This window comes from Syngnathoides biaculeatus, chromosome 10, assembly GCF_019802595.1.
Source record: "Syngnathoides biaculeatus isolate LvHL_M chromosome 10, ASM1980259v1, whole genome shotgun sequence".
Classification (NCBI taxonomy): domain Eukaryota; kingdom Metazoa; phylum Chordata; class Actinopteri; order Syngnathiformes; family Syngnathidae; genus Syngnathoides; species Syngnathoides biaculeatus.
In genome coordinates, this window is record NC_084649.1 from 31123258 (window position 1) to 31138814 (window position 15557).

Below are 15557 nucleotides of genomic sequence, written 5' to 3' on the forward strand. Positions count from 1 at the left end.
CCACCCCTTCTTGAATTTAGAGTAGTAGTTATACTGTAGAGATGTATTTGCTTCCTCAATGAGACCTCGAGAAACTGTTCTTGTGGTTTTCTATATTTTTACTGAAACTACAATTAATATAGGGTTAGGGAGATCTATGTATTAATACAAATTACTTTTGCTCATTTCTATTTGAGAATTAGTTAACCCCAGTTTTAAAATATGCTTTTCTGGCTCTCTAAATATACAGGAAAAAAGAAAAAAAGAAATAGGATATCATTGGAACATTCATCCATCCATTTTCTACGCCGCTTATCCTCACAAGGATCGCGGGGAGTGCTGGAACCTATCCCAGCTATCTTTGGCCAGGAGGCGGGGTACACCCTGAACTGGTTGCCAGCCAACCACAGGCCACTTCGAGACAAACAGCTGCACTCACAATCACACCAAGGAGCAATTTAGAGTTTCCAATTAATGTTGCATGTTTTTGGGATGTGGGAGGAAACCGGAGTGCCTGGAGAAAACCCACGCAGGCAGGTCCGGGATTGAACCTGGGAAATCAGAACTGTGAGCCAAACGCTTTCCATCTGATCCACCGTGCCGTCCATCATTGGAACATTTACTTTCATATTTACTTTCAAAAAGTTAATCTTTCACAGTTTATAGATATAGATTATGTTTATTTTTACAAACCATTCATTTTCCAAACCGCTTATCCTCACAAGGTTCGCAGGAGTACCGGAGCCTATCCCAGTTAATGTCAAGTGAAAGGGGGACCACACCCTGAACTGGTCGCCAGTCACAGGGCACATATCACTCAGCGGGAATTGACGCCACGCTGGCTGCACCAAAGTCAGAATTTGGGTTTCCAGCTCATAAAATCCACAAAATCTGTAATGAAAAAAAAATAATGTGAAAAAATCAGCCCAAATTTGCTGGCCATAAATTTACAGGGTGTCACAGACTAATCATCACCTAAACTCAAAGTACATGCACAGGTTTCCCCAGGTGTCATTAAATTGCTTAAATTTGGTTCAATTGTCTCAGTTGGATTCAATATGATTGCAGACTTGACAACTGGCCAGAAGACCATCTTTGAAACCCTCCATAGGATGGTTTAGCCAAAAACCTTGCTACAATGAAGAAAACAAGTGTTTGAACACCCTGCAATATTGCAAGTTCTCCCACCTAGAAATCATGGAGGAGTCTGAAATTTTCATCGTTGGTGCATCTCCACTATGAGAGAGATGATCTAAAATGAAAATTCCATCAATTGTAAATGAAAATGCAATAAATAACTTTAATTTGAACTGTAACTGGCTGTCAACATCCATTGAAAGATTGGCAACACCCATCTGCAACTGGTAATTCTTATCAGGCTGATATTTGCAAAAGCCTGGTACCTTTTAGGGCATAAAATCTCCGCTGCTTTCATCATGCATGCATAGTGAAATAAGTATTTGAACCCCCTGCTATATTGAAAGTTCTCCCACTTAGAAATCATGGAGGGGTCTGAAATTTTCATCTTAGGTGCATGTCCAATGTGAGAGAGATCATCTAAAATGCTGGCTCATTGTATTGCTGAATATTGTTCGAACACTCTGGAGGATGGATTTACTCTTCATACCTTTCCAAAAGACCCGGTTCATCGTGAAATATGGTGCAAAGGACAAGAGCTTCGTGGGTTCCAAATGACAGTGACAAAAATAAGTATTTGAGCACCCTGTTATATTGCAAGTTCTCCCACTTGGAAATCATGGAGGGGTCTGAAATTTTCATTGTAGGTGCATGTCCACTGTGAGAGATTATCTAAAAAGAAAAATCCAGAAATCACAATGTATGATTTTTTTAAACGATTGTGTGATACAGGTGCAAATAAGTATTTGAACACCTGAGAAAACCAATGTTAATATTTGGTACAGCAGTCTTTGCTTTCAATGACAGAGGTCAAACATTTCCTGTAGTTGTTCACAAGGTTTGTACACACTGCAGGAGGGATTTTGGCCCAGTCCTCCACACAGATCTTCTCTAGATCAGACAGGTTTCTGGGCTGTCGTAGAGAAACACGGAGTTTCTGCTCCCTCCAAAGATTTTCTATTGGGTTTAGGTCTGGAGACTGGCTCGGCCACGCCAGAACCTTAATATGCTTCTTACGGAGCCACTCCTTGGACTTCCTGGCTGTGTGCTTCGGGTCATTGTCATGTTGAAAGACCCAGCCTCGACCCATCTTCAATGCTCTGACTGAGGGAAAGAGGTTGTTCCCAGAAATCTCACAATACATGGCCGCTTTCATCCTCTCCTTAATACAGTGCAGTCGTCCTGTCCCATGTGCAGAAAAACACCCCCAAAGCATGATGCTACCACCCCCATGCTTCACCATGGGGATGGTGTTCTTGGGATGGAACTCATCATTAGTCTTCCTCCAATTATGGTGAGTGGAATTATGACCCAAAAGTTCAATTTTTGGTCTCATCTGACCACAAAACTTTCTACCATGACCCCTCTGTATCATCCAAATGGTCATTGGCAAACTTAAGATGAGCCTTGACATCTCCCGGTTTAAGTAGGGGAACCTTCCGTGCCATGCATGATTTCAAACCATGACGTCTTAGTGTATTACCAACAGTCACCTTAGAAACGGTGGTTCCAGCTCCTTTCCACGACACGACAGTGACCTACTGACCAAGTCCTGTCGTGTCGTCGTGGGCTGATTCCTCACTTTTCTAAGAATCATTGAGACCCCACAAGGTGATATCTTGCATGGGGCTCCACTCTGATTGAGATTGACCATCATATTTAGCTTCTTCCATTTTCTCATGATTGTTCCAACAGTGGACCTTTTTTCACCAAGCTGCTTGGCAATTTCTTCAGAGCCCTTTCCAGCCGTGTGAAGTTGTACAATTTTGTCTCTGTTGTCTTTGGACAGCTCTTTGGTCTTGGCCATGTTACAAGTTTGAGTCTTACTGATTGTATGGGCTGGATGGGTGTCTTTATGCAGCTAACAACCTCACACAGGTGCCACTGATTCAGGATAATACATGGAGTGGAGGTGTACTTTTATAGGCGGGCTAACAGGTCTTTGAGGGTCAGAATTCTAGCTGATAGACATGTGTTCAAATACTTATTTGCAGCTGTATTACACAAATAAATCGTTAAAAAAATCATACATTGTGATTTCTGGATTTTTCTTTTGAAATTATCTCTCTCACTGTGGACATGCACCAACGATGAAAATTTCAGACCCCTCCATGATTTCTCAGTGGGAGAACTTGCAATAGAGTAGTTTGTTCAAAGACTTATTTTCTTCACTGCAGCTAAGGAGGCTGTCTATTCACAGAGTGCTGTGTCCAAGAATATCAATGGTAAGTCTAACGCATTGCATTTCATCCACCCTTTACATGATCAAAAGCATTCAAATACGTAAATAAAAACATCTGAAAAAGTACTATTAATACAGCTTTTATTTCAAGAAATATCACTGAAAAATGGAAATACTCTAAAAAACATGAGAAAAAGAAATTGTCTGAACCTTAGGAAGAATTCGTAGTTAAAAAAAAATACACAAAAATAGTCTGAAAAAAACATATTCTTGATGTCAATTGATAGAATCTCAACATCCGTAGAGATGACCAGGTCTAAGATGTGACCTTGAGTGCGTGTTGGACTCTTTATATTTTGAAATGTGTCGAGTATGGAAAAGACTTTGAATTTTATTTCCATGTTGTCAACATGAATGTTAGAGTCTCCTGTTATAACACAATCGTTGTAGTCAGTACAAATAATTGACAGTACTGTAGTTCTGAAAAATCTTCCCCAAGTTTTCTATTGTATCTTGGAGGTCTATGAATTATAACAACAATAATGTTTGGGTCACCTTTAATGAAAAAAGACAGATATTCAAAGGAGCTTAAATCACCCAGTAAAATTTCTTTATACTAAAATAAAATGTGGTGGCACAGTGAAACACTGATCAGAGCGTTGACCTCACAGTTCTGAGGACCTGGGTTCAAATCTTGGCTGTCCCTGTGTGGAGTTTGCATGTTCTCCCCGTAATTCCGTGGCTATTCTCCGGGCACACCGATTTTGTAATGGTCCTGCCGGTCCCTGTCCTGGATATGTCAGTCCCCGACACAGCACATTCCTGCAGCAATCAGTGAGGCGCACACCTGTGCCTCGTTCCCCGTGAAGTAATATCATTATTTCATATATTTTAGACATTAATTGAAAATAAAAATTGAAAATAAAGAACATTTTTGAAATCCAACTAAATCTGGATGTGTGCTAGCTTTCAGAGCCAAATGCGGAAGAAACATCCTTGACCCCGCCTGACGTCTCCGGTGCTTAGCATTACAGACCATTCGTTCTAGCTAAGCCAAGATGCCCAACTGGTTCTGCACCAAAACTGAGAAAACGCACCCAAATTTGTCCTTCTTTAACCTCCCGTGGGGTCAACCTGACAGGATAAAGCTGTGGCTGTCACAGGTGAGGCTCATTCATCAGCGGGGAAATTTGCACGCATTTAATCATTACTGGTTATGAGCCGCTAAATGTTAGCCTCTCGTGCTGGTATAATAAAGCAACAACATACGTTATGAGGCGCAGCTGTTCAATTCCGGACTTCTGTGTGTGGAGTTTGCATGTTCTCCCCGTGTCTGCTTGTCTGTAACCTGCCTCCTGCCCGTTGATAGCTGGGATAGGCTCCAGCACACCTTCGACCATCCTCCGGCCAAGAAAATGGATGGATGGATATATACATGTAACACTTCCCAATTACTATTTACAGTGATCCCTGCGTGCAACAGCCCACCCCCCACCCCTGCCACCGGTGGATCGTGAGAAGCTTTGCTGCTTGAAAAGTAAAACTTGGTGTTAAAAAAAGAACAAATAATGGCCACCTGCTATATATTCTCTACATCTAAACCAACTCCTCGGAAAAGCATCAAATCTTCGCGGTCCATTTCATGGGACTGCTATTGTTTGTCGTCAGTGCCATGTCCCTCCCAAAACGTCGAATTCAGCTTGTGTGTGTTCTGGCTCAAACGCTTGAACATTGTACATTGTACATTGTTATTATTATTTTGTTTGCTCAATGGTCGGTATAGTAATAACACGGAGCATCAACTCGCTTTGCTGGCTCTGTGAACACAACACGTCCTGGTTACTTTTTACGGCGATGGTTGGACAAACAAGATGTGGGCTTTGTCCCAACAACGGCACAAGGCAGAAAATAGTAGGTACACTGATCAAGAATTTTATGACTTTACTGGCAAAAAAGGTTCAAATACATGCAAGTTTTGACTTGCATTTATCAGTAGTGCTTAACCGACAGAAGGAACTGGAAGAGCTGTTGGCCAGGAAGTGGAGGGTCCAAAAAGATCCTGCCCGCTCTGGACCTAATTCGAGTGGCGTGCACGTCTTCAAGGGTGGGAAGGGGACAATCTGTGCAGCGGTTTTGATTGTCTGTTGCAGTTGGAGTTCGCCCTTTTTTTGTGGCAGCGCCAAACCAGACTGTGATAGAAGTACACAGTGCTGATTGGATGACCGCTGTGTAGAACTGTCTAAGTAGCTCTTGTGACAGTCTGTGCTTCCTCACAAGCCTCAAGAAGTACATCCTTTGCTGGGCTTTTTTGGAGATGGGGTTGATGTTCGTCTCCCACTTCAGGTCCTGTGAGACTGTAAAGTTCTCAAGAACTTGATGGTCTCGATGGTTGACACAAGACAGTTGGACAGCGTCAGGGGCAGATGTAGTGAAAGATGCCTCCTGAAGTCCACAACCATCTTTAAAGTCTTTAGAGTGTCCAACACCAGGTTGTGTTGGCCGCAACAAAGGTCTGCCACTTCCTGTTGAGATACAGACTCGTCGCCGTTTTTGATGAGGCCGATAACTGACAAAAATGAGTTTGAAACCCCTGTTTCAGAACTTATAGGTCTTATATAGTGTCTTTCCTAATTAACTCCAATGAGTATAATCAAACAAAGCTCAACTTTAATGGTGTAAAACCATCTCAAGGATCATTAGTTGAAATGGACAGCACCCAAGTTAAATATCACAGTGTCACAACAAAGGGTTGGAACACTGATCGCCATGTGATATTTCAGTAAATCCACAATTTTATTACAGTGAAAAATTTAAAGCTGTCTGAATAATTTCTGTACCCAATGTATATAATTTAAAATGCAACACTCTGGCGGCCAGAGCCCATTGCAAACCGTAGGTCGGTCCCAACCCAACTATGTGAAGCTCCATCCTGTTTCCAACACTCCCCATCATCCCAGATCCTAAGAAACCTGCAATCGTAGGCCTGAAGGACTATAGGCCTTGACATCTATGGTCATGAAGTCCTTTGAACGCCTTGTGCTGGACCACCTCAAGAGCATCACAGGTCCCCTGCTGGACACCCTGCAGTTTTGCTACCAAGCAAACAGGTCTCCGAATGATTCAGTCAAAATAGGACTGTACTTGATCAAAAAACAACTCAATGGTGCAAACTTATGAGAGGATCCTGTTCATGGATTTCAGCTTTGCATTGAACTGTTGAATGTAGACTGAATGCCAACTCATCTCATCCAAGCTTCTCTAGCTATACGTCTCACCTGCCATGTGCTCGTGGATTTACAAGCTTCTGATGGGCAGGACACATCGATACCCACCACTAGAACCAGGGTGCTCCATGGTTGTGTCCCTATACTTGGCAGCATTCAACTTTTCTACGAATGCAACTAGCTGAAAAACACCCCTACAGCATGATGCTGCCTCCACCTTACTTCACTGTTAGGACTCTGTTTGACAGGTGATGAGTGATTAGTTTTCTCCACACTGCTTGGGATTAATTAACGACTGTAATTTGCTGGAGAAAACTGTAGGCAGTTATGTGTTTGTTTATATTTTCATGTAACTCTCAGATATGATGGAAAACCAGGGTGCTCCCTGTACTTTAACCTTTAACATATAAAAGTAAATCTGAAAATCTGTCTCATTAATATGTTTAAAGGTATCTTAAATGAGCTAAATTGTTGGAGTTTGTAATATACTTTTGAGGGCAATAGTTTGGCATTTATTGTAACTCGATATCGTCTCGAAATACAGTGTATCTGAATAAATAAACGTTGAAGAGGCCACTGAACGTCGAGAGTGCGATTTATGACGTAATGGCTTGCCGCCTAGTGATGATGGCGGTGCGTGAACGCGCAGTGACAGTAATGGCTGATCTGGATCGGCGGCTGCCTAGCCTCGATGATTTCGTGGGTCAAAGCTGGACTGCTTGGACCGAGTGGACCGGTGTGACAGTGCATGACGGTAGGAAAGCGTAATGATGCCACCGCTGGCTACTACAAATATGTCAAATTTTAAAAAAGTCAAGGGTTTATTTTCGTGTAAGGCTCGGGCAGAGCTAGCTATGTTACCCAAACAAAGACCCTGCCGGGTCCTAGCGCTGGCTGGGTTAACTATTACTGTAATCGGTGCATCTGCCCAAGTATGTTGTTCTGAAAAAAATGACCAGGCTAACTTATAGACGAATTTCCTTTTAAATGACAGTGGCAGAGCTTTTTTTAACACTTATGTGGCCTGTGCTTGTTGGATACGCCCAATGACAATGAAATGAGTCGGGCAGCAGTGACCGAGAGAGTGAAGCTAGTATGGCAGGCTAAGCGATTAACTTCTTGCAGTGAAGAGCTAGACTAGCTTGTTAAGCAGCTACAGAGTAATTCCTTGACTGTTAGCGTTAGCATGCCAGCTAGTGGCTGCAGGATTCTGAGAGGAGACACCGGTGACAGAGGAGGCTGATGATGTTGCCACCATGGAAATGCTGGCCCAGCCTTTCCTTTGCCATAACTAAACGCCACTCTTGTGTTTGTCGCCTTTTCCCCCGCACTTGCCCCGATTCATTTCGTAACCACCTCCGATATAATGACGTTTACCATGTTTGTGCTCCTGAGGGAATCCTATGTAAGAGTTCTTAGCCAAAATAGTTGTCCCTTCCCAGTTTTCAGTATTTCCCATTGTTTGGCATGCATCCACCTGCAACTCTGCACACAACTCACCAATAAAGTCTATACGTCCATCATCTCACCAATTATATGCTGTTACCTGACTACACTCACCTACAGGTAATAGTTGACTCATGTTCAGCGCCTAAACAGTTGCACAACCGTTTATTCAGCTTAGTTTATGAGCCTTACGTGATTGTTTCTTTTTTTAAATTGTTTTACAGAAATAGCATTTTAAAGCTGATGTATTTTTTCCCCCAGGAACCTCATATAGTGCATCACCTCCGCTCACCGATAGAGGAACTTTCTGAAAATTTTCTTAATGTGTGTTTTTTAGGACATGATGTGGTTGACTGCAATAAAAATGAAAAAAAGGCTGCAGAAGCAATGTCACTCAGCAAGGACGGTAGGTCCGGGATAAATTGTGAAGTTTTTAATACAAGTTATTATTGGTATTACTTTCTTTTATGTTGTGTTTTCATTGTAACTACTTTGTGACAATTTACCTTTTTTAATGACCTGGACAATATTGTGATAATCATTTTCTGCAATATATGTATGTACGTGTGTGTGTATGTATTTATAATTACAATGAAAGGACGAATACTGATACCAGCTATCTTTATCAGTCCGATATTGTCCTTATTCCAAAGTATTGGGTAGTTGTGAAGGCTGCCAGTACAGCAAAAAAGAAACGAAATCCCAAACTGACATTGTCCTGCTCACCAGTAGTTTCTGCTGCAATGCAGTGTTTCAATTATGTGCATCAGAAAGAAAAAAAAAAAAAAACATCTTCACAATTATGTCATTGTTAATTCAAATGTTATGTATCAAAACTACTATCTGTGTGTACTCAAGTCAAATACACATACTGCTTTTGGACTAGAAAAAAGTGGAATGAAACATTCCTTGTAATTATCACATGAATTAGTTTTCTCATGATTATACCCACCACTGTCAGAGATCATGTAAATGATAAACACATATCCTTGAAAAAGTCTTGACATTCCTCTGTTGCCTAAATATGCTGATTTCAACTCAATAGTACCACAGTAAAAAGAATGGAGAGCTGATCCAGTTGGTATCAGTAATGACAAATGGGCATTGCAGTTGATGTGTCACGTGACCACCACAGCTTCTTGTTCGATCCTCATCAAATGCATTTTACATTTCTCACAAGCTCACAAATTTAATGGTTAGATACTGGAACATCGCTCTCATTTTGTTTCTTGACAGGGGCAGACCCCCAGTTTATTTGGACTTTACAGCTATTTCCAAAATGAATTGTTTTGTAATTGTTCTTAAATGTATGTACACATATAAAAATCCATTAACCGTTGTTCAGATGTAAAAAAACCACTGTCTGTCTTGAATTGAAAGTGATCATGCACACCTAGGAAATAAGAAAAACGATTGGATGTAAATCTCTCAAAATTAAGGTGAGGTGTATTTGGCGCATGGTCACCTGTCCTGTCATCAGAACTGGGTAGTAAACTACATTTTTTTCTTTTTATATTTACTCAAGTCGGCGGTAGGGTGAATCAGCTGATAAACCGTTGGCCTCACAGTTCTGAGGTTCCGGGTTCAATCACGGACCCGCCTGTGTGGAGTTTGCGTATTCTCCCTGTGCCTGCGTGGGTTGTCTCTGGGCACTCTGTTTTCCTCCCACATCCCAGAAACATGCAACATTAATTGGACACCCTAAATTGCCCCAACGTGTGCTCGATTTGCCCAGCGATTGGCTGGTAACCAGTTGAGGGTGTACCCCGCCTCCTGCCCTTTGACAGCTGAGATAGGCTCCAGCACTCCCCGTGACACTTGTGAGGATAAGTGGCTAAGAAAATGAATGAATGGATGGATTTACTCAAGTAATGTTTGGATCGTGGATAGATTGTACTTGAGAGTAGTTTGAGTGAACCATACTCTTTACTTTCACTTGGGTATTTAAGACGAGCCCACACTTTTATTCCATTACACTGATCAGCATGGTGCTTGTTACTTTTATTTATCCATTAGTATGTGTGCGAGCAATCTATTTTTCGACTTCCGCAAAAGGGTGGTGGGTGAGGGGGCATTGCTCCGATGACTGCCATTGGACTGCAGAAATCAGGCTGCAAGAGGCAGTCAATGACCGAACACAAACCCTTCGTGGGCCAATTAAATTGAGTAATTTTCATCCATCCATCCATCCATCCATCCATCCATCCATCCGTTAACTAAACTAAAATCCAATGAAATCTTCATCCTCTGTGTCACTTTTCATCAACTCCGCTAACTCCTGAGGGAGAAGATGCGGCGCTTCCTCTTCTAAGTTGCAGACGTCAGACTCATTGTCAGTTGCAGTTCCAATTATTCCAGCCTTTCTGAATCCTCACAGAATGGTTTCGGTTGTCACCGAAACCCATGGTTTGTCAATCCATCCAATGACTTCCAGGAAAGTTGCATGGCGCATCCTCCCGGTTGCTGTGAAGCTGTGCTCTCCATCCATCATCCACTGCTCACACAGGTTACGCAAGACTGCCTTAAACCTCCTATTCACGGAGATATGAAGTGGCTGGAGTATTTTGGTTAAGCCTCTAGGGATGATGGTAGGTATGGAGTTGAAATTTTAAAATTTATCTTTGAACTGTGGCGTGATGTGCCCTTGTCTGCCATCACAAGCAGAGCTTTGCGTGCTCTAAAGAACCTACCCAGATGCTTAGTGTAGGACTTTGTACAGTGAAGAAAATATCTGAACACCCTGCTATAATGCAAGTTCTCCCACTTAGAAATCATAGAGGGGTCTGAAATTTTCATCGTAGATGCATGTCCATGGTGAGAGAGAGAGAATCTAAAAAGAAAAATCCAGACATCACAATGTATGATTTTTTTTTTTTTTTTTTTTTTTTAAATGATTTGCGTGTGTAGGAATAATTGTGATCATAATTATCATATATCTGCTTCCAATAAAGAAATTCTTTGCTCTGCTCTCGATAACGTGGCAGCCTTCTAGCAGGAGATAGCAAGAACAAAAACATCTAATCATCAGAACTGTTAGAACTGCTGCCTGTTAAAGAAATGACTACATATGTATTCAGCAATCTTCCACACATGCACACGCACATGAAGAAACATGTACACCTTGTTTCAAACTGTTTTGCTTGTAGTCTCCTTTTTGTAAAATCCATGAAAATAAGGGGCGTCTTAAAACTAAATAAATAGAAGTGCTGAGGAGAGGTTAATCAGAGAGTGCAGTGGTGAATTGCACGAGACAGTTCCTCTCCTCTCCTCGCGAGACTTGATCTGGTGTCTTTGCTTCCTTTTTTTGTCCTGTTTAATGAATGTCTGATTGGTGAACCTGACAGTGTGATACAGCTGCAAGTAAGTATTTGAACACCTGTCTATCAGCTAGAATTCTGACCCTCAAAGACCTGTTAGTCCGCCTTTAAAAGTCCACCTCTACTCCATGTATTAGCCTGAATCAGATGCACTTGTGTGACGTCGTTAGCGGCATAAAGACACCTGTCCCCCCCATACAACCAGTAAGACTCAAACTTGGAACATGGCCAAGACCAAAGAGCTGTCCAAAGACACCAGAGACAAAATTGTACAACTCCACACGGCTGGAAAGGGCTATGAAGAAATTGCCAAGCAGCTTGGTGAAAAAAGGTCCACTGTTGTAGCAATCATGAGAAAATGGAAGAAGCTTAATATGATGGTCAATCTTAATCATTGTGGAGCCCCATGCAAGATATCACCTCGTGGGGTCTCAATAATCCTTAGAAAGGTGAGGAATCAGTCCAGGACTACATGACAGGAATTGGTCAATGACCTGAAAAGAGCTGGGACCACCGTTTCCAAAGTGATTGTTGGTAATACACTAAGACGTCATGGTTTGAAATCATGCATGGCACGGAAGGTTCCCCCGCTTAAACCGAGAGATGTCAAGGCCCATCTTAAATTTGCCAATGACCATTTGGATGATACAGAGGGGTCATGGTAGAAAGTTTTGTGGTCAGATGAGACCAAAAATTGAACTTTTGGGTCATAATTCCACTAACCATAATTGGAGGAAGACTAATGATGAGTTCCATCCCAAGAACACCATCCCTATGGTGAAGCATGGGGGTGGTAGCATCATGCTTTGGGGGTGTTTTTCTGCACATGGGACAGGACGACTGCACTGTATTAAGGAGAGGATGAAAGCGGCCATGTATTGTGAGATTTCTGGGAACAACCTCTTTCCCTCAGTCAGAGTATTGAAGATGGGTCGTGGCTGTGTCTTTCGACATGACAGTGACCCAAAGTACACAGCCGGGAAAACCAAGGAGTCGCTCCGTAAGAAGCACATCAAGGTTCTGGCTTGGCCTAGCCAAGCTCCAGACCTAAACCCAATAGAAAATCTTTGGAGGGAGCTGAAACTCTGTGTTTCTCAGTGACAGCCCAAAAAAACCTTGTTGATCGAGAGAAGATCTGTGTGGAGGAGTGAGCCAAATCCTTCCTGCAGTGTGTGCAAACCTAGTGAACAACTACAGGAAATATTTGACCTCTGTAATTGACCCCTCCGTAGAAATTGTGTCATCTGTGTCGCTGACCAATCAGAGGACAGAGATCTACATAAACCACACCCCTTTTTTGGACCCGCAGTTCCCTCAGACAACGTTGCATGGTCCAGTATAGCTTTTGTTAGCGTTTTATCTCGTATTTGGGTTCTTTAACAATAGATATTGTTAAGAGGTGTAGTCACGGACTTTATAATAGTGACGACAGGTATCCTGAAAGGCTAGTTGGTGGAGTTCAATTCGTACCCTTTCCAAAACCGAAGACCCAGTACGAAAAATGACTTCGATGGATCAAACTTTGTGGAAGACCGTATCATCAACTGAATCCATCTAAAATCAACTGGAACAGAAGACCGAGTACGAAAAATGTCTTTGCTGGATCAAACTTTGTGGAAGACCGCGTGATCAACTGAATCCATCAATCGGAACAGATATGTTTGCACGAAGGTAAGCCCTATATTTGATTTTCAATACATGTCTCATATAAATGAATTAGCAGTTCTTCGCTTGCATAACATAGCTAAGTGTGAATGATTGACACACTTGATCTGTGTTGAGCGATATTTTGCGATGATCTGACTGCACAAATGTGTCCCTTTGTTCGCGGCTACTGAGCTAAGCTAAACCGGACTAGCAGTCCTAAAAGCCTTTGACGTGCACCGAGACACCAAGACTGAAGGAAGGATGTTTGAGGACACTAAAGTAGGGATTGTCGTACTCGGTCGGGACTTACGTAGGTTCGGCACTAATTCAAGAATAATTATTGAGGGGAGCGTGTGACGTTACACAAAGAAAACGAGAGAAACAACTCGTAAATCAAGCCACGCCTTCTTCTTTTCCTTCATACGGCGGTTCACAAACGGCTATACAGATACATATACAATTCTGCACACGAGTGTGATATGTAACACGAAAATAGGAAACTGTCAATGACGAATTTGTCTTTGGGTTATAATATATTATATTATATATTATGTGGGTTCTCGGTCTTCCTCTGACTCTGGAAAGATCTCGCGCTAATATCAATGGTTTCTCCGTCGATATGCATGTAAATACCATTGAAATACCCCTCGCTGAAATACTTGAAGCCCTGCTGTCTGCTTTTCAACGATATTTCACTGTTAGCTAAGAATGCGAGTGAGAAATCAGCCGGTAAATCGGAGAGTTTCACTCTATTATTTTCTTGCTGCGCCGCCCTTTTTGCTAATTGTTTGTCTGACGTTAGCACACGTGGCGTGACGTCACTTCAGGAGGCGTGGTTAAGTGCACTGTATGGAGGGGTCAATTGCAAACAAAGGCTACTGCACCAAATATTAACATTGATTTCCTCAGGTGCTCAAATACTTATTTGTATCACACAAATCATTAAAAAAAAAAAAAGATTTCTGGATTTTTCTTTTTAAATTATCTCTCTTAGTGGACATGCACATATGATTAAAATTTCATACCGTCCATGATTTCTAAGTGGAAGAAATTGCAATATAGCATGGTGTTTAAATACTTATTTTCTACATTGTTAGTCATAAATTCATAATTTCTTGATCCATCCACCCTTTCTCATTCACGATGAATGCAACTAAGGGGGATTTGGTTTTTGGCATAGTTTTTCATTTGAAAATGACCATTGGTGGAAATTTTGATCCATCTCCACAACATGCCAGCACCACTGTAAAATGTGATTTACTATGACCAGTTGTTATTATAGTCACACTCTTGCTCTTTCTCTGCAACACTTCAGCCCATGGGAATGTCAAACGTGAGGGGGGCCGCATTCATGTTAATAATATGATCCGGTGTCTCGTTGTGCTCACTTAAATGCTTCTCAATGAACTCATGTCAGCCTTGACTTCTAAGTCTTCTGGCAGTTTTTGGGACATCGTTTTCCTTGGTCTGACAGAGAGGCGATTGCGTTGCATGAAGCGATAACACCAATAAGGTCCTACAAAGTAATTTATATTCATCTTCTTGGCAAATACTTGGGCTTGGAGACGCAACTGCACTGTTGACAGGCCTCTCCCGGCAGCATGTTGTTCAAGCGCCCATGTACGGACTTGTTCCTCTAGCTGTGGCCACCTAGCTTTTAGCCAGTGATTGGCTTTTTTTTTCTTTTCTTCATTTCACTAAGTGTAACCTCTGTTTTTTGCCAGTCCCTTACAAGTTTCTTGCTAACTTCAAACTTTCTTCCTGCTGCTCGATTACCCTTTTCGGCTGCATATTTTACTACTTGCAGCTTGTAATGTGCAGAATATGATTTCTCTTTTTAGTGTGAAAATAACATGTGAAATGATTTATCGGCAATAATATGTTAATAATTTCACACGTAAATCGCTCCAGACTATAAGCTGCACCCCCGGCCAAACTATGGAAAAAAAACAAAAACAAAAAGTGACTTACAGTCCGGAAAATACGGTAATACTTTCTTTAAAATCATAAGTTATTCATGAGTTACACGCAAGTAGTTTAATTACTCTTTTGGAGCCTCTGGATATGTGTATAAATGTCTACATAAAGCAGCTGAAACAAGTATTTAACAAGTCACCATTTTTCTGACCACATTTATTTACAAAGGTGCTATTGACATAAACATTTCACCAGATGTTGGGAACAACCCAAGTAAGCCAATATGAAGACAGGAGAACAAATTAGCTCAGAAATGAAGTTGTGTGTAATGTGAAATGACACAGTATTGAACAAGCCAACTGGTATTTATTTAGTGGATTCTGCAAAAACCTTGGTTTTCAGCGACAGGTTCAATATGCCTCCTGTATGTAGAAAGTAGTTGCATCAATTTCTCTGGAATGATTTTTGCTCATTCCAACACCCAAGCAATCTTCAAATCTTGAAGGTTTGGGGCTCCTACTGTGGACCTTGAGTTTCAGTTAATTCTATAGAAAAACAAGATGGCGCTTACTCATGTGATAGCCTCGATACGGTGCTTCCTAGTATTGTTTATGTTTTTGTGTTTATCGGTCGTCTCTGGACTCAAGTGCATGTGAGATGACTTTCTAACCATCAAGAGAGTCTTCCCTGGAGTTTTTTTCAAAAACT

At 41.6% G+C, this 15557-nt stretch overlaps 1 protein-coding gene across 3 annotated transcripts in view; it reads left to right on the forward strand.

The window, feature by feature from the left end:
- Positions 1-6902: 6902 nt before the first annotated feature.
- atxn7l2a (ataxin 7-like 2a) overlaps positions 6903-15557 on the forward strand; it is a 74975-nt gene continuing 66320 nt past the window's right edge. The window contains exons 1-2 of one of the 3 annotated variants that reach the window (XM_061833174.1): positions 6903-7276; positions 8306-8374. In XM_061833174.1, coding sequence (XP_061689158.1) covers positions 7129-7276; positions 8306-8374 — 217 coding nt within the window. In that variant the 5' untranslated portion in view covers positions 6903-7128. The remainder of the gene's footprint in view (positions 7277-8305; positions 8375-15557) is intronic. The other 2 variants (XR_009796887.1, XR_009796888.1) reach the window with 2 other exon arrangements.